At 40.1% G+C, this 24,766-nt stretch overlaps 1 protein-coding gene and 1 long non-coding RNA gene across 4 annotated transcripts in view; both read left to right on the forward strand.

The window, feature by feature from the left end:
- Positions 1 to 499: 499 nt before the first annotated feature.
- Positions 500 to 8,322, forward strand: LOC146439953 (uncharacterized). The gene is made up of 3 exons (XR_014850986.1): positions 500 to 3,195; positions 4,416 to 4,535; positions 4,907 to 8,322. It is a non-coding gene; the product is annotated as an uncharacterized LOC146439953 (long non-coding RNA).
- A 985-nt stretch (positions 8,323 to 9,307) lies between these two features.
- PDSS2 (decaprenyl diphosphate synthase subunit 2) overlaps positions 9,308 to 24,766 on the forward strand; it is a 113,650-nt gene continuing 98,191 nt past the window's right edge. The window contains exon 1 of one of the 3 annotated variants that reach the window (XM_085056221.1): positions 9,308 to 9,727. In XM_085056221.1, the coding sequence (XP_084912347.1) occupies positions 9,501 to 9,727 (227 nt within the window). In that variant the 5' untranslated portion in view covers positions 9,308 to 9,500. The remainder of the gene's footprint in view (positions 9,728 to 24,766) is intronic. The other 2 variants (XM_085056222.1, XM_085056220.1) reach the window with 2 other exon arrangements.

The following is a 24,766-nucleotide window of genomic DNA, read 5'->3' on the forward strand; positions in this document are numbered from 1 at the left end:
TCCTTGTTCCAGTGTTTTTGTTATATTGGAGAGCTCAGGCTTTGGCTCTGCAGTCCAGATGTGTCTCACCAGAGCTGAGTAGAGAGGAAGGATCATATCCATCAACCTGCCAGCAGTGCTCTTCCTAATGCACCCCAACCATCTTTGCTGCAAGGCTGCTTTGCTGGCTCATGTTCAGCTTGTTGAATGCCAGGGTCCCTAGGGTCTTCACTGCAAAGCTGCTTTCTAGCTGCTTCCCCACCTGTATTACTACAAATATTGTCAAGATCTAGGTGCAGGATGTCTAATTTCTTTGCTGAAATTTATGAGATTCTTGCCAGCCTATTCTCCTGCATCTTATTAAATTTGTTTTGGTTTATGATCTTTTAGGTAATTAGTAATACTATTAGCTGGAAATATTTTGTTTTCATGAACTGTGTGGCTTTTCCTAATTAAATCATGCATGTAACATTAATGATAATAATCTATGTCTCTTACTACCATAACCAGAAGTAGATTTTGCTCAAAGACAGTCCAGAGAATACTTCTCTATGCAGGCAGGACCTTTTGCCTTAACATATGATCAACGTTTGTATCCTTCTCCATCCAAGATTCCTGAAGTCAAGTGTGGTTATTTATTTCTTTTCACAGTGCTACTGGTTAAAGCAGAATTGACATTGTCTCACTACTTCCTTTCAGGTCACCAGAGGGTGTAGATGGGACACAGTCACACACAACATCCATCCCACCCAGATGGCTCAGCAAAGGCTTGCCATGAACTTCAGCTTTGGACAGCTTCTGGGAGTACAGGGTCAGGGACACCATGCATATTTTGACTAGCGTGCATGGAAATCCTGTTCACACACTTGGCAAACTCTGCCATGCCAGAGTTTATTCTGAGTATCACTAGAGGTCCCTAGGTGCACCACCATTCCTACAAGCTCAGGCAGCAGTGACTTGCAAAGCCAAGGCTCTGTATCATTTCTCCCTCACGGCCCTCAGGACAATGTGAGAAGTTGCCTTCTGCACACTGTAAGTGTCTCATGTATGGTGTCTCTTGAGCCCTGGTGCGAGGAGCTGTAGACTGAGGTTTACTGGCTTTGCCTGAACTGCCTACACTAAAACCAGGTCCAAGGCCAACTCCAAACCTTGACACCTATATGATTAGCTGGGAACTTCTTGTCTGTTGTTAACTAATATTACAACTACCAGTTAGCATTACAGCTATTTCACAGATGAGAAATCATCGGGAGAGAGATAAAGTGACAAAACACATGTACTTGAAGAGACTCATGGCCTCAACTAGAACTCAGCTCTTATGTCTTGTAAGACAGTCCTGTCACCATTAGAACATGTAATCTAACCTTCTTGAAAAAAAATGAAATGTGAGCCTCCCTTTGAACCGGCTTGACTTTGAGCTCTCTCATGAAACACCAACAACCTTTGAAAGAACATGGGGATGGCACCATTGACAGATTTTGCCTCAGCTGGCTGCAAATAAAGTTATTTGAAATAACTGCCAAAGCTGTAATTTATCAGACTTTTTCGCAGATTCCACAAAAGCAAGGAAATTCAAAGTTGAAAGGCTTTCTCCAGGCAGCACATGCCAGGCATTTGTGCATGAATTGAAGGAGGGGAAACGATATGTTTCTTTTAGAGCTGTTGTTGCCATCATGGTAAGCGAACAAGCATCTGTGCTTCGGAAATCAGTGGATGGAAGGTGTTCTGTGAAAGGCAGCATGTGGGAAAGCAGCTTAAAATGGTGAGAGTGTATGAAAGTAGCAGGAGTTCTGAATGCCACTGGGGAGAAGAACTGGAACAAGGCTGACACATAGAAAGGTGGCGAGAAAGCAAAAAGAAATGCAAAGAGGAGTACACTGAAGGGAAAAAAACCGCCCACTTTTGGCTAGAGAATAGGTCTGAACAAGTTCCAAGAGAGGAACAGAGAAAGAGAAAAAATTATAGGGTAGATGGAAAGTGTATCTACTAGATGATTGTGCAAGTGAAAATGTAAGTTATGGTTTTGGTGTTTTACTGTGGAAACAGATACAAAGCAGGAAATCAGATGTCCCAGCAGGACTCCTGATACAGCAAAGATCTGTACATTTACAGTAAGCAAAACCTGTAGGATAATTCTCCTCCATAGCATTTGCCACTGATCCTGAAAAAAATGGGAAGATTCACTTTTAGTGATATTTAATTAAAGAGTACTACTTACCTTAAATCACCATAAGTAAGGGTTGCACTGCCAGTCCTAAGTTTCTTAATTTCACTCCAGGGCCGATGATTTCCTGTGTCACTACACTGTGAAGCTGAATCCAGAGTAACAATTTAATACTTGAGTGCCCAGAGTCAGGCAGATGCTTTGCATAAAAGTGTTCTCTTGTGCTTGTGGAGTGCCTGCAGCTCCCCCCGAGAGCTGGTGGGTGCTAAGCACCTCTGAAAACCAGGTCACTGTCACTCAGAAGCTCAGAAAGCAACAGAGGTGCAAAGTTTAAGACTAGACTTACAAGTAAGCAACATCATTGTGGAAGAGTGTGTCTCTGAAGGACTGTTGTGCTTTTGGACCTTTGAATTTCGGTATGTGATAGGCATGCATTTGTGAATCAGATGCATTTATAGCTTGTAACGCCCTCCAGAAATTAGGATAAAAAAAAGAAGGTATTAGAGAGGAAAGAAGGAAGGTGAGGGGAATTAGTAAAACAGAAATGGATGGAGATGTTTGTCGAGATTCTTTTAGACTAGTTTCGGCATGCTTCATTGGTTCTGAATGCAGATAGGAGGCTTAAAATAATTTTAATGAAGTGGGGTGCTTCCACATAACACATAATAAAACAGGGGAACACAGTGTCCACAGGATGTTTGGAGGGGAAAAGGTCTAAACAGCTTCAAAGAAGAGCTTGGAAGAGCCAGACTTGGAAGATCTGAGAAACAGCTCCATTTTCATTTATTAAACATGATAGACTTGACAGAGCATCTGGCTCAAGAAGTCTCCAAAGTGCAGTCAGGTGGGAGCTGGGTGGACATACCACAGGACATATTTCTCCATATTTGCGTCATTTCTCATTCTATTGCCTTAATCATTTCATTCTGGCTCTTCTGGGAGACAGAGTATACTATTCTAAATTTTCCTTTCCTCTGACTCAATGTTCTCATATTCTATTTTGCATTAATAGCTTATGTTTTCCCTTCTATAGGTTCCTTGACTGTGCTGGCGTAAGTAAATTGTTCTTCCTCTTGTCCTCCTGCAGCAATAACTAGGATTGCTGTGATGTCCAAATATGAACTATTTTAGAGCATGTACTGAAGAAGCAGGCAGGCATTTTAATTACAGGGCTTAAAAGGAGAACAGATGCAAGTTAGTCAAGTACTAGGTAAATATAAATGCATTGCCCCTTGTACCCTGAGACTCATTACTCTTTGTCTCCAATAGATTGACATCAGGATAAATTCAAAAGCAGAGAGAATAGTACTGGAAAATGCCTATTTTTAACAGAAGTGTTTACCTAGGCTGGGGTAAAGTGCATAGATAGCACAGTGTGTTACAGATTTATACCTTTTTAATTTCCCAAAGCCATTTAGTCAGTACTACTTAAAATACATTATTTTGTTCAGACAGAATTACAAGGATGGATTCAAATGGTTTTAACTTTGGTTTTCCATCTCAAATTGAAGAAACATTTTATCATCCATGTTCACTTTCATATGTTGAGCCTTGGTTCCCAGACTGGCATTACTCTCCACTTGGTAACAAGGCAATGAGTGGGCACAGAGGTAGAGAAGTCCCTTAGAAAACTATTTCCTCCAGTGCTCTGGGCTTTAAAGCTGATCAGTAAACAGCAAGCCAGTGCTGAGTCTCTGGTGCAGAGTGCTCATGCTGTGCAGCACTGCTCAGGGAGTGGGTAGTAGCTTTCTTGGGAACTGGATCTTCCAGGCATGTTTCAAAGGGGACTCACAAATAGAAAGGTACAGAAACCCAGGTGGAGGTAACAAAGACACCAGTGACTTCTGCAAAGTTTACTTCAGAGGAAATGTGCAACCAGCCTTAGCTTCCAGTCCAAGTAATAAAAACAGAAAGACAGAAAACGGTGTCCAAACCCAGGAATATCAGCAGAAAGAACATTTAGAATTGTGTCTGTGTTTTGATTACGCATGTGAATAGCAAGCAGCAAAATACAAATAACATAAATTACATATATTTAGACCCTGAGAAGTAAGCATTTTAACTGAGAAATATTTCTATTTATTCTTTAAATCCATATAAAATGCACATGTTGTGCACGTTTGCCAGTTTCCCGGCCATACTATCACTTTAATCCCTGGGTCCTATCACTACCTGGTAACTGTTTCATGATTTAGGTAGAGTTTTTCAAACCATTTTCCACCTAACATTAAAAAATCCCTTTTATTTTTTCTTTTTTCTTTCTTTTCTGCAGGACTCTCCCAAATCACATAATCTCTGATTTTATGGAATACTGAGATGCAATTCACTGGGAAAAAAATGCATAGACAACCTAGAAATTTGTGAGGTGGGGAATTTAATAGAGGGTACATGGGTAAGCCTTTGTTCAGCATGGCTGTCATTTCCTCTTTGCTGCATTTCACTCTTGTCCGAACCATGAATTCCTTAGGCAGGAGACCATCTCCTTTGTTCTGGTTTTGAAATGTGTCTGGTTGGAGTTTTCCACTGCTGCTAATGTTCAATTAAATACAAATAATAAATAGTTAATGGTTTGCCGAGCTGCAGAGGTGGGGCTAATCAGCTGAGACTTCACAGGGTGGTTAATGATGGATTAGGAATGGGAGAACTGATAAAGCTGAATATTTAAAGACTAATATTGTACTGGATGATGGATGTTTTGTCTGCTTTGATTGCGTATGACCAGAAAATAACAACGTGCTTATCTTCCTCCTCCTTCTTCTGTAGATTACTCGGCTCCAAAACATTGCTGTTCTGAGAGCCTCTGTCCAAATTCCCCAGGGTGGAGCTCTGTCCATCAGAGGAGATGGCCTGAGAGGCTCTTGCAACTGAAATTGGGTTGGGAGGTGAAAAAACAGTGACTCTATGAAGGAGGCACGTTATCAGCTGTACACTTGTCTACTCCTGTTCATACTCAGCTGGCTGAAATGGACGGATTTCAATTGATTTTGCTTTCTTTTGCAGTGCTGACTGACGAGCCAGTGAGGAGGGAGCTGTATTCTGAGGGCATGTGGCACAGCAGGGGCTTGTCCCACTGCCTGTGCAGCACTGCTGAGACCCACCAGGAGCTTTGGCTTCTCATCTGTGCCATGCACCGATGAGCTACTGTATCCCTGATGAGCTACTGTATCCCTGAATTTGGTGTGCAGAATGAAAAAAGAAACATACACCTTCTCTGTCAAAGGAACCCTATGTATCACAGCTATATTTATTCCTTCTAAAAAAAAAAAATCCTTAGGCATTTGTTATCATTTATTAACCAGCAACACATCAGGTTCTGATATTGGTATCTCAGTAGGTTTAATTAGGCAAAAAAATTAATACCTCTAAGTGTCAAATTCTGTCCAAGGGATGTGACTCCTACTGAAACCAACTGATGCTAAATGATGGTGTTTTTCCAGTGTCTAACTATAGGATCAATACGGCCTTCGCCCTCGTCAGTAGTTCTGTCAGTTGCTAGGAAGACAGGCAGCCTTGTAGACAAGACACAGACAAGGAGGTCAAGAGAAGTGGATTCTTTTCTCAGTTTGCCTTAGGGCTTTTGCAAAGCCTTGGACAAATCACACAACCTCTCTGTTAAACCTCCTGACTTCCACAATGAAAATGATCATAACTGTCTGCTTCCTCAGGATGCCATGGAGTAAATCAACTCTTGGGAGGAGGGAAAGGTGGGGAATAGGGGGGTGTGGGAACAACAACTACACGGGTGCTTTGGAAGGAACAGACACATTTCTGATAGCTTTTATTTTTGTACACAGCCTTAGAGTGCACCTGGGGCTTAACATACTAAAAAATTAGGAAACATCTAGAAGATTTGGTTATGTAGACAGGTTATAGTTATTACAATATATTAACATTGCTAGTCTCATTCTATAGACACCATTTATTTTGGTTAAGGCCAGAGTGACTATGAAAACTTGGAAGTTCAAGTGCTCCCAATCAAAGGAGAGTGCTTTGCAAATGTTTTGCTTTAGATGGCAGTCATAAAAATATTTCCACATTTCATTTGCTAGAAAAGATATCCAGAGCTGGCATTAGTAGTGGCTTTGATGTATTCTCTGGTACTTTGGTCCAGAGCATGCTGATGTAAACAGAAGTGTCTCTTGACCTGTCATCTTTGTTCTTCAACTTTGATATTGGCCCCCTCCAGTGGCTTCTTTCTCCTCCTGGGGAGGCTTAAAAAAGTCAATTGATACAGCAAAAAGAAAAAAGAGTTTCAGTTTTCTTCTCTGCTTAAGACTCTAAAGAAATAGACATGTCTATTGTACACTCACTGAAGCTCTTGAAATAGTGTGGGTTTTCTCTCCAATCCTGCGGGGAAATGAGCAAAGGAAAAAAAAGCATGCGATTTTGTCTACAACTTATGATATGGTAAGTACATCATACTTTTGCCTCTGACGGTTTTTTTTGAGAGGAAAACTGAGAAGCTCTGTTTCAGAAACAGGCAAGGCAAACAGCAATGCCTATGGCTAAGCTGGTCCATCATTGTCCATTATAGGACTCTGGCTTTTGATGCCTTTAGCTGTCATATATTAGCTAATTTGTAATGATTTTTCTCCTGTGATTGGTGTGTCAGCCTGAAGCTGATTTTTAAAATAGTTTACTCAGTTTGAAAAAGGAGGTTAGCAAAAAAACACATTCTCATTGTGTTAAAAAATACCATTGGGTTGCATGACTCAGAAATTCCCCATGCTCTAAACCCAAAATTTGGCAAAGGATTTGCCAAGGATTGGGTGGGTCCTACCCATAAACATGTATGTAAGAAGAAGCCATGATTAGGATGCAGGCTATGCAGTCAAGGGGGTGATTGGAGGGTGAAAGGAGAAGGCTGTGACAAGAATGAAAGAACAGTAGCCTGTAGGGATGGTGTGTGGGACTGAAGCAAAGAAGTGAGGAGATTGGGAGGAAGAAATTATGAACTTGGACCAGAATTCAAAATGAACTACTGAAGTAAGACTCTTACATTGCTAAGAGAAGGGAATGGGATAAAGGCATTGGGCTGAGAATGAGAAATAGAAAGTCCTTAGGTATTACAGTACAATCTTCTCCAAGAGTCTCTGTGGCCAAAAAATAGTAATAAAAATATCTGGAAAATTATTGACAAAATATTTGTTTTATGTCTGTAGCAATTGATCTTTTTAAAGAACATCAGCCTACTGCTGGTGAATCCTGAGGAAGCTCTAGTGACAGTGTGCAGTGTTGTGGATATCAAGGGTCTTGCCCTACTTCTACACCATTTGGACTTAGAAGAATTCTACATAAGGAGTGCAGAGTCATCTAGTTTTTTAGAATGTAACACAAAGAGCAGCGATTTTAAAAAGTTCAAGTCTCATGCATTAGAAGATGTTTACCACCCATAGAACCCTAATTCTCTTCAGTTTATATGTATTATTTTAAGCAGACTTTAATTGTATAATCTTGTTAAGTTTTTCACAGAACACTAACCACATTAAGTGCAAGAATGGATATGGCTCAGGAAATGAATCAAGGAACTTGTCACCATTACAGGATGAGGTGCCTTGGTAGCTCCTCTTAAGTGCATCCCTCCGGCAATTTTCATTAACTTAGGCTTTCTGCACAGAAACATGCCATTGCATTCTGTCATTTCTAAACTGTGTTTATGAGCTGAAACTCCCTATTTAGCAACAGTTTGTTCTGTGACACTAGCTAACTAAACTGCCTCAGTGGCAGCTCCTTCAAAGCAAAGCTTTATTCTCTCAGAGACAGGCAGCAGAAAAAGCAAAGATTTGACACCGGAAACTTAACTCTTATGTCACCTTTCCAGTTCTCACAGGTTTTCTCTACTCTAGTTTTTTCCTCTCTCCATTGGGAGAGGCCACTTATGAGACATCATAGGCATGTCCAGTGGTTGTTGACTTCACGGTCAAAGCCCTTCCTTAGGGCAGTACCATTTACAGTTTTGGAGCTGTCTCAGGTGTCAGAACAATAATCATCTTATCATTACCATTGAAAAAGAGGTAAAGGTGCTCCTTTTTAGCAGCTTCTCCCTTGCAACTCCAAGAGTTATTTGTGCTTTCCTGGGCATCTTTCTTTATGATGGAATTTTTTTCTATTTGCATCTTCTTTTACAGTATCCTTCAATGGAACTCTCTTTAAATAATGTGGAATAATACAAACAAAATAAAGTGGTCTGTGTCTTGTGTTTCCAAAGATAAGAAATTAACACTCTAATTGTCAACGTGAATGTAGTCAATAGGACAGTTTTCTCATCAGAACTTTGCCTGTTTTGTTGCAACAAAGCCTTGAAGTTATAGAAGGAATGGATGTCAGTGATGGTAAAGACAGAACAGATCATATTCTTGCTGAAGTATCTGTGGGACTGAGGAAGTCACTTAAATCTAGTTTCTGAAGACTGCCAGTGAATTTTCCTCCTCTGGGGCACAGAAAATCCATTCTCTAAATTCTCAAAAGATTTGGGGGCAGCTACCTGCAAGGAGGCATCAATGATGGCTGTGCTCAGAATAACTGAAAGACTACAAGATATACAGTGGACCATACTGTATATGAAGTCTTCGCTTCAAGGTTAGATGAGACCACCAAGATCATCCAGTCTGAGCATCAGACCAGCACTACCACTGTCACCCCTAAACCACATCGCCCAGCGCCAGCTCCAGGCGCCTCCTCAACACATCCACAGCTGGTGACTCCATCCCCGCCCTGGGCAACTTATTCCAAAGCCTGACCACCCTTACAGCGCAAAAATGTCATAGAAATCCTGACCGTGCAGCTAAAGACTGCAGGCCCAACACCTGAGGCGGGAGCCTGACCGCTCTTCCCCGCCGGTCGCTGGCCGCAGGCAGAGCAGATCCCGCTCTGCGGGGCACCTCCTGCCAGCCGGGAGCTCGGGACAGCCGCGGGGAGCGCTCCCCCTCCAGCGGGACCCTCTGCCATGGCTCCGGGGGGCGACAAGCACGCAGTGTGGAACAGAAGCGGCGCCCCTGCAGCCCCGGGAGGTGTGAGGGCGGCGGAGAGCGGAGCTGCCCGGCGGAGAGCGGAGCTGCCCGGCGGAGAGCGGAGCTGCTCTCCCTCAGTCGCCCCGCGGGCACCACCGCGCCCGGCACCCGCCCCGCCGCCCTCGCTTTACGGCCCCGCGTGTTTTGCGACGCCCAAGATGGCCGCCCCCAGGGCACAATGAGCGCGGTCCGGCCGCCGCCGCCGGGGGGAACGCGGGGCACGGGCAGCGCGGGCCGGGGCACGGTCGGGGCACTCCTCCGGCAGCGGGACTCGTCCGCGCCCTCTCGGCGTGCGGGGCCCTGCCGCGGCTCGTAGCGGGAGAGCGGAGCGTCCCCGGGGAGGCGGCATGTGGGGCGCCCTGCTGCGGCGCGGAGTGCGCGGCACCGGCGGGCTGCGGTGCTTGTCCTCGGGCGGCCCGCCCTGGAGCCAGGTGGTGTCGGAGGCCGAGAAGATCGTGGGGTACCCGACGTCCTTCATGAGCCTGCGGTGCCTGCTGAGCGACGAGCTCAGCAACATCGCCATGCAGGTCCGCAAGCTGGTGGGCACCAAGCACCCGCTGCTCGACACCGCCCGGTAAGCGCCGGGGGCAGCTGGGGGCACGGCGGGGCTGGGGCCGCGGCAGCCCTCGGGAGCCTTGGCAGAGCTTCCGGCAGGTTCTGGGCTTCGGCCGTGAGTGCGGCGGCCCTGGGGAAAGGCTGTCCCGGCGGCGGGAGGTTTCGCCTCCGCTCCGGGATCCTCTTCCTCGCCGCAACAGGTTTTCCCTGCGGTTGCTCGCTGTCAGTGGGAAGTTGCTTCGCTGTGACGCCACGAGCGGCGCTTCCCAGTGCGGTGCACGGGAATGAAAGAATTCCCTTGGAAAGTGCGGCCGCCTCGCTAACAGTTGTGTACTCTTTTAATGTTAAGAACTGTATTACAAGGAAAACAGGGAAGAAAGCATGGAGGCTACTCAGGTTAAAAGATCAAAGTGACACTGTTCGGAGCTGTGTATTTTGTTACCAAGTGTTTTGGAATATCCGCCTGAGAGCTGCGAGGTTTTGTGTATTGTTGAGAATGTTAAGGTTGCTAAGCTGTTTATCCACTCTTTCAGTTTTTAAGGTAGACTAATGGAAGTCTTGCATTCCCACCAGTAAGCAGAAATTTGGATTGTTGAGTAGTGTTTTCTTAAGTGCAATTTTCCAAGGACTTTCATTTGTGGATTTGAGCGTTTTGGTTGTGTTTTGGGGGTTTTGCTGGTTTTTGTTTGATAGAACTGTGTTTGCTGTAACTGCAGCTGTAGCAATATTAATGGAATCCGAGTTTAGTATGCACAGTATTTTTTTAACAGGTGTAAGGAAGAAAGTAGCATTTGTTTAAAGCAGATGTTTTGCTTTTCTTTTAAGGAACAGAAATTGTGGCTGTGTAGTTGTCCTTGGCAAATCCACAATTGTGATGTAATGATATAAAAACAAAATTTATATTTCAAGCTTTCTGTCTCTAAATCTGGTTGTCTTGAGTGGACAAAATGTGTACAAGGGACAAACACAATTTTCAGGAAGGGGGATTTAGACATTGGCCTTAAGTAGACTTTTTCTGGAAGAAACAAATGAAATTGTTAATAAAAGTGGAAAATACCTGACTTTAGAAAGTGGTGGTGGAGGGGATTTTGTTGAACTTTTTATAGATGGAGATTGTAATATTATGATAAATAGGAGGAACAAGAAGGAAATGCTCTTCTCTGTTTGTAAGGTCAGTTGATGGAATGGAGGCCCAAAGCATAGTGTATCTGGGCTTTTAAGGTTCCCCTGCAGTTGTAGAAGTGCCACAGACCTGCAGTGTTAAAGTGGAATTTTAGAGTGCCTCTTCAGTGTGTGCTGATTGCTGATTTGTTTGTAGATTATATTTAAATACAGTGTCTTGGGACGTGATTGGAAGTTTTGTGGTGGACCTATGATGTAAGGGTTTGTTGGGGTTTTTTATTATTTTAAGTGGGCTGCTCTAGGCTTAATTCTGTAAGCCTGTGGCTTGTGGAACACCAGTAGGAACATAGTCATGCCCGGGCTCAGCAGGATCAAATACATTCATTTTTAAAATTCATATGTGTTTCAGAGTACATTACTAACCTGATGTATTGTGCTGGAAATAAAAAGTATTTAGTCACATAAAACTGAAACCCTGGGCCCTTACTTTGGATCTTCTTATTTGATCTCACTGGTACTTCCAAGGGCTTTGTTACAGATGGATTTCCAATGGCCTTGACCTTTGTATTATAAGAAGAGTTAATATCCTGCTGACAAGTTTTACTGCACCCATAGTAATGCAGAAATTTTACCTCCCTCACCTTGTTTTGTGGTGTGATTTTGCAATAATGTGAAATAAGGTGAAAACCTTTTTCTTTCTCAATAATCTTGATAATTTATTTCTGAAATTTAGGTGTTGTGTGTGTCAATGTAAATGTGAGTGATTTTACTTTTGGGTCTGAGATCTGTGCCCTGCCTTACCATAGCAACTTTGGAAACAGGTCATGATTTTTAAATACTAGGATTTTTTTCAGTACTTTTAAATCTCTGGCTCATTACTTATTTGTGAAAAGTAACCAAGGTTTCCCATTGTGTGTTCAGACAAATGTTTTAAAACGTGGGTATCTAAAATATTTTATTTGGTGAGTTTTTAAAAAGTACTTAAATGATTGATATGTTCTGCAACTCTAATCTTTGAGACTCTGAGTGGGTGAATGCTATATATATCTGCGAAGTACTCCAGCCTTTAAGGAGAATTTTGTATTTGTGGAAACATCTGAAAAATATGTGCTGTAAAACTGATTAGTTGCATGTGGTTTTTCTCAAGTTTCTACTCATTTGTTTTTGAGGTTCTAAGTAGTGACAATCAAATTGATTGCTTGCTGTCAGGTCTAAACAATTTTCTTTAACCTTCTTTGACTGATGGCATTTTGTCATCAGTGGTTTTGTGCCCATCCTCCCTTCCTGCCCAAAGGCTTTGCCAGCTTTTGAAGTCGTCCTGAGACCATTAGGGGTTTCTTAAAGCAGAGGGTTCTCTACCAATGCTTATCTACATGGAATAGGTTCTGAGCTGAGACAGCATAGGACATAATTGCCACCACACTGAAAGCCTTTAGTGTAACCGGAGCGCTGATGAGTGTTTAACATTTTGCCAAGCTTTGGCTCACTAGGCTGTTGCAATGCAATGCCTGTGCTGAGAGCCTTGAAGAAAGCAGCTGAGAGGTATCTGTGCATGTGAGACAGGACATGTGGAGAAACAGCTGTTGGGCCAGTATACGTTTCTCTGATGATCCCATCCATTTCTTCCTCTTGTTTGGAGGCAGCGCTGGCAGCTCCTGGGTGTAAGTGCCTGTGGGGAATCAGGACTACAGCAGGTGTTGTTTTGGGATGATGTGTGACCCTGATGCCTCCTACCAAGCTTGTGCCTGGCCAGCAGCTTTAAATCTGAGAGCTATTGCTGATCCTTCTCTTGGGAGGGTAGAGACAGGTAACTGAGCCCTACAGTGATGAATTTGGGAGTTCTGTAATCTGTGCAGTAAAGTCAAGTTTGTATTTTATTAATTTTTGTTTTATTTCTAAGGTTTTGGTTTCTTAAAAGTCAGACACATGAAGTGAACAGCCCCAGTGCTAGCTTTGCCAGACTTGTTAGAAGGAGGGCAAAATGTGAGGAAAAGTTTACATTTCATTTTAGAAGAGCTAATGTCTGGTGGTTAATGGATCACTGGAAGCTGGGGTATCTGGATTCGATTCACAGCTGTGCTTTTGGCTCTCTGACTAGAGCAAGTCACTTAATTTTTCATACTTGCATTTACTTATCTGTGAAATGAATAATGCAGCATCTGTTTTCTGGAGATGTTACACTTCATTCATTGCAGCCTGTATCGATCACTGTGATCGTTCAGTGGAAAACGGTGTATAAGCAACAGTAACAAAGAATACTTTAAAGAAATGCTATAATTAAAATATTTGCCTCTAATGGATACTCTGGAAACAAAATTGCAATCTGACTACTTCTGGATCTTTCTATATGTAGTCCTGTGAGTCGCTGTATGGTTTTTCAGAGCTTTAAGATTTCTTTTGCTATAATGAAGTGTCTTCAGCAGCTACTCAGAACTAGCGTTTACATTTTTTTTTTTCTCTTTAGGCTTTGCTGGACTAAAGCAAAACTTTTTCAATGCAAGAATGTATGACCTGCTTTTCATTTGATAAGCAAACAAGTCTCCTATCTTTTCTCTTTCCCCCCTCCTTTCTAGGCTAGCATACATGCTTCTTAGTATAGGAAAGAGTCTGTAATTGGCACAGTGATCTGTTTTTCTCAAATACATAGTGTGAATAACGTTTTCTTGATTACTTAGTCTCCCTTGAGAAGGGTATAGCTTGCTGCAGATTGTAAACAGTAAATGTTATGGCCAATGCATCACTTTTATAATATCACTAAATGAAATGGAACATTTCATACATGTAAAATTATTATAGGATACCATTTAGCTCCAGCCATTCTCTCGTTAGCCTGCGGGAGGAATGATTATATTTTAGTTCTGTCGGAATTGTTTGTTGGTGATAAATGCTTAAGTAGACTTGGTTACACTTTTCCTAGATTATTGCAGAAATAAAAAGGCTGGCTAGACCAGGTTTTGCTCTGTTGCAGCCCGTTTGGTGTTGATCTCTAGACATTTTAAGCACCAAAAATGTGATCCAGAGCACCTTCAAGATGGCGTGCTTTTTGTTAAAAATGTCTGATAACATTGGCTTCTTGATAGTTGTGGTTTTTTTATCAGCTTGAGATAGCTTAGTTCGGTCACACATCTTGTAACTCCAGGTGTGGCACACATCTGCACTCCTATGCAGGTAACCAATTTCAGCATCGACCTAGGCATTTGTTCCAGCCTGGTGTTGATGGAGGTATTGCCAGTTAAGATTTTGTCTTAAAAGAATGGCGACCTTAAAATTATCCTCTTTTTTTATAATTGAAGGTGCTGTGAGTGACTACGAGTAGCTTTTTAATAACTTGTTTCAAATGTTAATTAATTTTTATTTTCTGAGCCAGAAAAATGATAGCATCCATTTACTTGACAGTGGCTAATGAGGTACCTTTCTCTGAAAACAGCAGGCAGCTGGACACTCAAAGTGATAAGCAGAAGGTCTGGCCAACTTTGAGCTTCCAAAACGAAAATTTACTACAATCTCTCAAGTTCTACCAAGTTGCTTAATCTGTAACAGGCATGAGGTCATGAAGTCCTTCTGCAATTGCCAGATTAGAAGTTAAAACACATTTGCTTTCACTAAATTCTATTCTATTTTCAGCCTGCTATGACACTTTGTAAAAAAATATTTTTGCAGTAGAGAGATGTGATTTTTATAATCGTGGTCAGAATGCCTGTGAAGTTAGCTATGTTATGGCAGCAGTGACATTTCCTATGTTCACTGCAGAAATCTATTTGGTTTCCTGGAAGCACTGGCCAGCACAGCTGGCATTCAGGGCACTTTTGCAGAAAGTCTAAGTAGTGATGTTAAAAATGCAGAAATATTTTTTCTGCTTGATATGTTTGATTCTATTTGCAAAATTATCGAAATACTGATGTTTATAGGAAGTCTGGCTTTGTCCAGGAAGACTATTTCCCAAAGCATTGTGTATAGCTAATGGAAACAGAGGTGTTCTCAGGAGAGCTCCAAGTTGACTGAAGCACCAGAATTAAATTCTCGATTTGACTCACCCCGTCAGGAAACTTTGCTCTTTCAAGAAAGGCTGGTCCCTCTTGGCAAAGTTAGGTTTTATGACTATCTCCTAGTCAGTTGTGATAGACTTGAATGGTAACTTCAAAAATCTTCTTTATTAGAAATGTTGGTACTCCCTAGGGTTTTATGTTACCATGTTCACCAGCAAGTAAACCTTTTTTATATGCCAAAATAGTTATTATTTATTGTGTATTTTAGCTGAATGAACTCACAAAGAGTTATTGTGGAAAAGTTAACTTCGAAAGGTAAAAAGATATGAAAGAAATTAAACCACTGTAGGTTCATATGTGGACTGAAGTTTCCTTCTGATTCCTTCCATATTATTCCTTATTCCTGTGGCCTTCAGTGTGGTTCTCAGTCAGCCACCACTTAATACTGTCTTGTACAGTTAAGAGGAAGAGAGAATCCATTTTTGTAGGTCACACTCTTCCTTTGTGCTGAAATCAGGTAGAATGGGATGAATAGATATGTGCTCTTTGTTCTCTCTTCCAAATGTTGTGCTTCATTTCTCATCCTGCATAACTTTCACTAATGTATGTTTTTTATTAGTTTTCTCCACCAACAATAAATATTACACTCATATACTTAAATGCTCATGTCTGTCACTTATTACTGCACTTTTGAAGAGCTGTCAGTAGATGAGAGTTGCGTCAAAATGTGTACACTTGGGCTTGAGGTTCACAGTTCATGTTTAAGGGGTCTTAACTTTTTTTCTTTTTGTTTTAAACATTACACTTTGTTTGGTTTGGCAGTGATAATCTCATTCTAGAAGGTAAAACATATTAGCTTGTTGTGCATGTGTGTGTGTTTATACATAAATCCTAGCTCAAGAAGTCAAGGTACCTATTGTCAGGATCATGGGTTTTCAGCTGTAGTGGTGCTGAGTTCTTGTCTTGTCATTCATTCATAGTATTTGTGTGGAAAGAATTATGTGAACAGTGTTTAATTGTATGTTACAACACTTTGTTTTGCGAAATACTTTGCCACCATAAGCAAAGTAAGATTGAGTGGGAAATCTTCAGTATGAATGTGCAAAAGCTATGCTGCAAATTAAATTCTCTTGCACTTGAATAATTGTTCTTTGCAGTGATTCTTATTTAAATATCTATGTTGAATCCAGGTCTCTGTGCTTATGAAGAATGTATTATTTCAGCCTGTAGGGTGGTCTTTGTAAACAAAGTGTGCTCAGTAGGTGATGATTCTGTTTGGGATTTTCTGATGGAATTATTTACAGTGAAAACTAATATGCTGTCGCAATATTGATAATCTCTGTATTTTGTATAGGGAGTCTGAAGGTTTCAGCAGAATTTCCAGTACACCTCAGTCTGATTAAATGAAAGACTGTGTGAGTTCTTAAGCCTGGCTTCTCAAGCATGTGGCAAAGAAATGGAATGTATAATGCCCAGATCCAAGTGCCAGTCACCTTTCAGAGTCTGTAGTATGCAACACCTAGGGAAAACTTTGCTTTACTTTGGCTATACTGTAGTCTAAAACGAAGGTAACTGTTAAAGTTCACATCTGTTCTTTCCCACTTTCAAGTACAATTGATTTATAATGCATGTGAATATTGAATATCAAATTTAATGTACTAGTGAATGACTGTTAGGTCAATGTTTGCTCAACACAGGAAAAGAGTACTGAATAAGTGGAAATAGTTTCAAAGTAATTCCTTCTGCAACACAGAAGAGAGTTTCCAAATATGCCTTTCTATAAAATGGAAATGAGAACCAATGTCAAAGAGTAATCAAAATTAATAGTTGGGTTACTGGAAGTGGTTTTCACTCAGTGAATCTTCTATTTGGCAATGGTAAGTTAACCTCTTTACCTTACAGGAATAAGGGAAAAAGTACTTTACCCAGGGCTTTTTCTGAGGTCTGTATTTTGTAGCTTGCAAGTAAGTGTTCTTCCCTGTTGAGCTGCCTTTTTTGTTGATGCTGCCTCGGAGTTGACTTCTCTCCTTGCTTTGGAGGTCCTGGCAGTGTCAGGAGATGTCATTAACCATGAGCACTTTCAGAGTTCCTCCAAAAACCATGGGTAACACTGTATCCTCTGCAGCACTTTGTAAATCTGTTGAGGAAAATACAAGTTCAGGGAGGACGAATGTAAGCTCAGGAGTTAGATGTTACACTATTGCTTTGTCCTAGGGGTGGCAGACCACTGTCTTAAATTATTAATATCTTTCCTTTACCCCACATCTGAGTGTCTTAGTTTCCCTCAGGGTAGGCAGACTGTCTGCAGTGCTTGCCCTAAAGGAACTCCTGCTAGAGACAAACCTGACAGACTATAAAGGAACACTATGAATTTAAAAATCGGATCTATTACAAAAAATAAGTTTAATATCTGTAGCAGCTGCTTTTCTGTCCTTGAATTGTCCCTGCCAATTGTCTGACATTGACAATCACTTTAGCTTGATTTTTTTTTTTTTTGTTCTCTGTTGCTGTTATGAAAGAATTTCATTTAAGGAAAGAAAAACTGATCATATTGGAAGACTGTTGAGACTCATTATATATGTGAGCTTTTATCAAACACATGCTGTGAACTACCTAGATTTTACTTATAATGATAGATAAGGCTTAGAAATTTGCCTCAATACTTTATTTAACTGAGAAACTCTAGGACCTGTTCAGCCTGCTGGTGGTTCTTCAGTTGAGCCATAGGCACCTTTTCTTCAATCCTCAGCTATTTCTAAAGAAACATCAGGCGCTCCAGCTTTTGCATTCATCTTTCTCATTTCTTTTCCACGTGAATTACAAGTGATGTTTGTTCCCATTTGCTTTCTCATTCCCCCAATTCCTTCCTTCAAAATAACAATAGTTGATTCTATTCCATGGCAGCTCTTCCATTTTGGGGAAAAACAAAGGAAGTCCTACAGGTAATCCTCGGTTTCTTAATAAAATGTTTATAAAAAGTTTATACTTTGTTACATCTAGTTTGTTTCGTTCCCCTCCTTTTCCCCAGCTAGGGAAGGAAATTATATACCTTGGCACCACTGATTCAGGTATATTTTTCTAGTTAAAAATATGAACAAGCAAACCCTTTAGCCTTCATCTCCAATTTGTTTCAAAAAGTACTGCCTTTAGAATGAGCTTTCTTCAAGATCAAGTGGAAATTAATTTTGATTATTTGTTGGTTAAATGATCCTATAAGCATGAAATGATTGACTTGATGGCTGCCATTAAATATGCAGAATTAATTAATTTTATAGAATCTGAACTCTTTAAAGAAAAAAAAATTCTCCCTAACAGCTCCCATTATTTCTTTTCTAGATCTTCACACTCAGGGCGCAAACTTAATGGTAGGACAGCCATCTTTTTCATTAACTGCTTGTTTAGCACACTCCATAAAATAATCATAATCAAATGATTAGTACATCTGTATGTTATCATTGCTACTTGAAATAGCTTATATATTACACCTTAAAAAAAAAAAGAAAAGAAAGATTCTGTTTTTCAGTCATAAGGTGGGATTGGGTTTGTAGCATGCTGTGCTTGATCCTGCAAATACATAGTCCCGGTTAAGGCATTTTGAGGGTGAATGTTCTGTGCCAACACTCTTTGTGGCTGGTTGATTGAATTGTGTCATCTGAATGATTAGCCAGTAGCAGAAGCACCGCAATTAGCTGATTTGGTGAGACTGCTTTTAATCAGACTTAACAGAAAGTTCAACTTGGTAAGAGCTAAATGAAATAATTGTTAGGTCAAATGCACAAGCAAAGCCACAAGTGGAGAAATCACCTCTTTTTGCACATTTGAAATGGCTATGCTAGCATACATGCTTGATAGCGGGTGGGGTTTTTTCCTGAAGATTCATTGTTTGCCTGTTAAATTAGTGTTGAACTTTAAGATTGAATATGATAGAGCCACTGTATTTCCCTGTAGTGGTAATTCACATATTTTCATAGGCTAGGAACTAAAGGTTCCATTGATACGTCAGTACAGCTTATGTTCCTGCTTGTTATACAGGGGTAAAGTTTTTACCCCAGTAACCTTCCAGTCTCTGATTCCCAACTGCTTTCTATTTAATGTGGTTTGTGAAGATGAAGGTATACTGTGTGCATATTTTAAAACTATTTCAGTTATGTTAATACTCCATTAGGAAGTTCATATTTGGTTTTCTTTTAGAAGCTGACTTCTGAATGTGATCTATCTGGTATGACTATATTTCAGTAATTAAAAATTAATCTACAGGAAAAACAAGTCTTCCCCAAACCTATGTTGCCTCATGGAGGTGAAGTATTCATCGGCCCCAAGGTCAATTCATCATCTGTTCTTCATCACTGATTGTTAAAGCCAGAGAGAATTTGTATTCCGTGTTTTATTGTCCACTGGAAGAACTTGTCACTTTCTGATTATTTGTAAGTTTAGATAGTATGGGAGTCATTGACAGGCTCTGGAAGAAATCAGATGTCATCTCTCAGTAGGACTAATAATGTGAAAAGACCATTTTCAGAAAGAAGGCTCAGAAAACTTGAGAAAGCTGGAAGTATGGAGACTTCTAGAGTAATTGTGTGGGGAAGCCCTCCTTCCAATTCACATATATTCAAGGAATGGAAGGTATTAAAGGAGTTTCTACTATTAGAATTTACAGAATATTTTATGTGTCTTTTGTCCATAATATAACTTCATAAAACTGAAACAAATAGTCTTGCCAGTTGGAAAGTAGGAAATGAATCCATGTAATGACTATAACGTGTCGTAGCAACCAAGTTTTAAAATAGTCAGATTCCAAAATAATGTTATAAAAATTACATCAGAGGAAAAAAAAGTACTGTGTGTTATGTTATAGCAACAGAAACATGGCCTTATTTGTTTGTGAATCACTTGGGATCACATTTCTGCCTGTGGATTTTTGTGGGAGTACAGGGCTGGAGTTTATGTCCTAACACAGTGCTTGTTTGAGGGGATGTGTGAGGCTGTACTTTTTTTTTGTCATCTTCATTCCTGTGACACTTTGAGAGAGCTGAAGTTAATATTTCCTGGTTTGAATTTATTATCAAATAAAGCACCAACTGCATATTCACCTTCTTGATTGCTTTTCTACTTCTAGGACTTTAAGAGTTCCATTGAATCTCTCTGAGTCTTGTACCAGTGCTTGTCAGAGAATGATTAAGTTTTAATAGGAGAACATTATGAATGAAACTTCAAGAGGTTGGAGTTTTTTTCTAACTAATGCAAACATAGCAGTGTTGGTGGATGCCATCCTGCAGCACTGATGTTCCAATGCTTCCCAGAGCAACAGTGAGATTCACGGTGGGAGTATGTGCATCCCTCATCCCTCCGCTTCCTTGCATGTGCATGGTGCTCCAAGCCTGGAGGAGCTGCTCCCTGGGGCTGAGCCAGACTCATTCTCTGTGGAAGAGGTGGGACTATGGAGATCTGTTGTAAGGAAGCAGCTCACAAGCACATTGTCTCTCCATAACGCTGTGAATGCAAGTGGCCAGCAGCATAGCTCTGTGTTGGATTCAAAGCATGGATCCAGAAATGAGATGGGCTGTCTTGTCCTGCTTGCTGAGATGTTCTGCTTTATAAGATTAATGCTTGCAGTTAGCTCCTTTGAATATGTTTTCATTTGAGGGCTTTGATTTCTAAGGTCTCGTCCTCAGTCCACAGTGTTCTTTCATATATGCCACCTTCATAATAGTTAATTTAGAATTAAAAAAAACCTTTTCAGGTAGCTCCTAAGATGTAAGCATGCATTGCAACTAGGAGTTGAGGTGTCTTTGTGTCTGTAATTGTTCCCTTCTCCTTTTTCTGTTGTAATTGCTAGGTGACTTACTTCCTAGAAATATGAAGTCTGTATTAATATATTGTCCTTGGGTGGTACCACTGCTTCAGATTACCTTGGTGTGCATGTAGGTATTAAATATTGAAAGCTGTTTTCATGTTCTCATGTGATGGAGCTTTGTGTAAACAAGTCTTATTTACTGAGCAGTTTGGGAAGCATGGTTTGCCTTAGGAAATCTGCCATTTAAGCCTTTGTCCTGATTTTCACTGGCTACAGTAAATGGAGTGGTAGACAAGGAACCATAATATGAGTGTTATTGAGAGGAAGAACTATTGTCCTGACGTGAAGAAAATCTGTTTAAGCTCATGAATAACTTAAATGCTTACCAACTACTCTCACTAATCCTCATGTAACAATTTTCAATTTATTTTTTTTTTCCAAAGGAATTCAAAAGCAAAAATCTCTGCTGTTGTATAAAGTAGTATCTTTGCTTTCAAGATTTGTTCCCCATGTGTTCAGTCTGGAGGCAAACAAATATAAACCCTTCTTATAAATGTAAGCATTAGGGAAACGGGAAAATACATAGAAGTTTGAAGACAAATTAGTACTTTAAATCTACATAGAATTAATATTGCCATGCCATGGAGTGTAACGTAAATATGAAACCTGTGAATGGTGTTGCTAATATCCAAGAGTGTAGTAGTATGGTTTAAAAAAACCCCAAACATCCAAAAAAACCACTTCAGGCAGTGATGATGTGCAAGTTTTATTTGTTTTATAATTTCAAATGTGTTAAAGACAAGAGATACTCAAACCTTATATATGTTTAATCTTAGCTTTATCATGAGTCATTTGAAGATGTTTTTACACTTCCAAATCAGGAATGTAAACCCCTTTCTTCATTTGAGTGCTAAATAAACATTTCAGAGCTAATCTAACTCTAGACAGAGTTAAAGAAAGAGCTAGCTAGCTTTCTTTTAGCTTTGGATTTCCCTTTTATGATTTTCATGAATTCACAAACCATTGAATATTTATTTATTTTTACTACTGAGACACAAAAGGCAGAAGCCTGCAGGCTTGTTATGGTGTGGGTAGCCTATTGTGTTTCCATACCTGATGTAATTTTATTTTAAAATTGAATTTTGCATTAGATTACCTCGAAAACGTCATCATTTGTTGATGTGAAGAATTTTAAATTCTTTGCTCCCCTGTGAATGATGAATTATTCTTTCACAAGAGATCTAAATTATTTTAATTAATTACTTTAGGCTTTAAATCTTTAAATTTTAAATTAAGTTACAGGTGAGTTAAGCTGTTCCCTGAGGAGCTTTTACTATGTTAGGAGGGGAGAGGGATAATATCTGCTGCATAATTCTCTAATGGGCTGTTGTATGCTGCTCTGTTGAACAAGTCTGCTATTTTGCTTTTGATTTCTGGTTTGTGTCCAGCATTTCAGGGATCAGCTTGGACAGTTAGAAGAAATCACCAGAAAAATATTTTCCTGTCTGCTGTGGAAGAGAAAGATTATGGCCCACTGAAATACATTGCTTTCTGAAATTGTTGAGGACCACAGAAATTTAATGTAAAACCAAATGAGGCACTGATAACTGCATATATGAAATTTTGTAGAAAATTGACAAAGTACAGAGCCAGGTTTATTGGTGTTAATTTCATATCCTGATCTCAGTATGTATTCCCTTTGGTTAAACTATTTCTCATGTATGTATATAACAAGATACAATTACAAGAAGGTAACATAACCCTTGGGTTGTGGGCTGTGGGGATTGAACCAATGCTTATTTTCCTCTTCTCCTGTATGATTACTTGTTGAAGATGTGATACATTTAGGTCATATTTGGCATGTGTTTAAACTGAGCCCGGGACTGATTTATGAAAAAGAGGGAATAACAAACCTAAACTGTGTTTTCCCATGTGTGACTCTTGTAGCCAAGCTGCAATTTATTTTGTAGTGTCTTAAGTTACAATAAAAGATACGTTCACAAAATAAAGTAGGGTAAAGAGTTCAGCCATTAAAGCTTTTTTTTTCCCCCCTTAAAGTTAGCTTTCATCATCGTGCCTTTAATTGTGTTAATTACTTGAAAGAATTTTTTGGAGGCTTGTTGAAGAACAAGAGGGAGGAGAAATTGCCTTAAGCAAAGATTTCTTTGTGAGAACATTCTTACAGTATCTTATGGGAGAGATATCACTAAAAGAGTCACTTTTAAAATCCCCATCTTCATACTTTTTTAAATATGCAAGTATTTTTAGTTTCTTAATAATCTTTTAGAATACCAGATCTCAACGCCTGCAGCCAATGGGAGAGAGCAAAATTACTCTGTTATTAAAATTTTATCGTATATTTTCATTTTATCTGTGTTTTGAAAGTGGGATGCTAAGTTAGATGAGTTCAGTTGTTGAACTTGGTGTGCTCTCCCAACATTCAGTGGTTGGAGTGCTGGCTGCTCACATAAGAGGCCCAGACTGTGTACTTCATTCTGTCTGTGTGCCTCTTGGCAAGTCTTTTTCCTGGGCAAGTTGTGGCAACTTGATGTGCACAGCACCCTATAGGGATATGGACTGAGAACCTGGCAGGAGCACAATGCCTCAGATACCTTTAGATCAGAGCACATGTCCATGTTCTGCTTCCCAGTCCATGTGTTGTGGAAAACCCCCTTGGGAGCCAAAAAAAAAATCCATGTCCTAGCCTGGAGTTTTTGCTTAGCAGGGTGCAAGAGCTGAAATATTAACAGAAAAGTTTATGAAAAGCTTAAACGTGGGTAACTGCTTATGATTGGAACTTGCCCATGATGTTGTACAACTGATAAACTTCGGTTTTGTTGTGATGTTTTGGTGGTTTTTATTTTTTTTTTTCGTTTTTAGTATCTGCTGTTGTGAATCCCTCTGTTCAAACACTACTGGCAGTTAACTTAGAAAATGCTTAATTTTTTTCACCACAAATCTGTTTCGGCTGCTACAGATTCAATATAACTAGGGTATTAATATAAATGCAGTTTGTGATGTCAAATGGTAGAAACATTATTTACAGAGATGTTGAAAGTCATAATGCTAAATAAATGGGAACTTTTTATTGGCATCCTATGATACTGAAAAAAAAAGTATTTGTTTATTTCATATGTAAAGAAAGTTGCATCCAACCTGATTTATTTTTTTGCTTCATACACAAGTGGCCCTAACACATTTTTAGACTGAGGCAGAAGGTAATCTCAAGGTAACAATATTCTATGCTATTTTAAGGATGCATGCCCCACTGATGGTTTTTAAAGCACAAAATAATGATGACATACCATGCAGAGGTCTTGCTTGCCTGAGGCAAATAGTCTGAATGCACTAGATGCAGACTTCTGTTTGCTGATGAAAGTGTTGAAAAGGTGCTTGGTTTTATTTTTTTTGGGGTTTTTGTGTTTTTGGGTTTTTTTTTGCAAGTGACTGTTATCTCTTTTCATTTGCTATTAAATATACTACATTCAATTAACAGTTGAAATATTTGACACAGAATAAGAAAAGAAGCATAAGGGTCTCATGGAAAGAAGTTTGGCGCTCAATTGTGGCAAAAGTTGATTCAGTTGATTGCTTGATAATGGCAAGAAGAACACCAGGCAGTTTGGATGAAATGTGCCAGGCCAGGGGCAAGGTAGCTTTTCAAGCAAAGGAAAAGTCTCCTGACAGATTTCCTAGCAAGAATTGGAGTGTTACCACTAAATTATTAGAGAAATACTTAATAAGAGAAGAAGGAGTCAAGAAGGCTAAGAAACCCACAGATTTCAAGAAGGAAAAGAAAGAGGTGCATGTTACAAAAGTCAGATTGAAGAGGAGTCAGGGTGGAGTGTGTGCACACTGAGGGCTCATCACAGTGAGGTTGTTAAAGATGCATGAAACAATTCCAGTTTGCATCCAGAGCATTCCAGTGGTTTCAAGAAGTTTTTGGCTGTGTAGAGCTTTTGAAAGCTAAGAACTGTATATGTTCTTTTCATAACTTTAAATTGAAAACAACAGAAAGATGTAGTTCAGTGGGCAAGCAGCTCCCCTTATGGACAACAGTTCATGAACTTCATTTGTCTTGCAGTGCATGTCTGAATTGTGCACACAGTCTGACAGCCTTTCTTCAGCATCAGCATGTACCTGTCAAGTAAAGCTG

Source organism: Lichenostomus cassidix, chromosome 3 (genome assembly GCF_008360975.1).
Source record: "Lichenostomus cassidix isolate B80296 chromosome 3, HeHo_3.0, whole genome shotgun sequence".
Lineage (NCBI taxonomy): Eukaryota > Metazoa > Chordata > Aves > Passeriformes > Meliphagidae > Lichenostomus > Lichenostomus cassidix.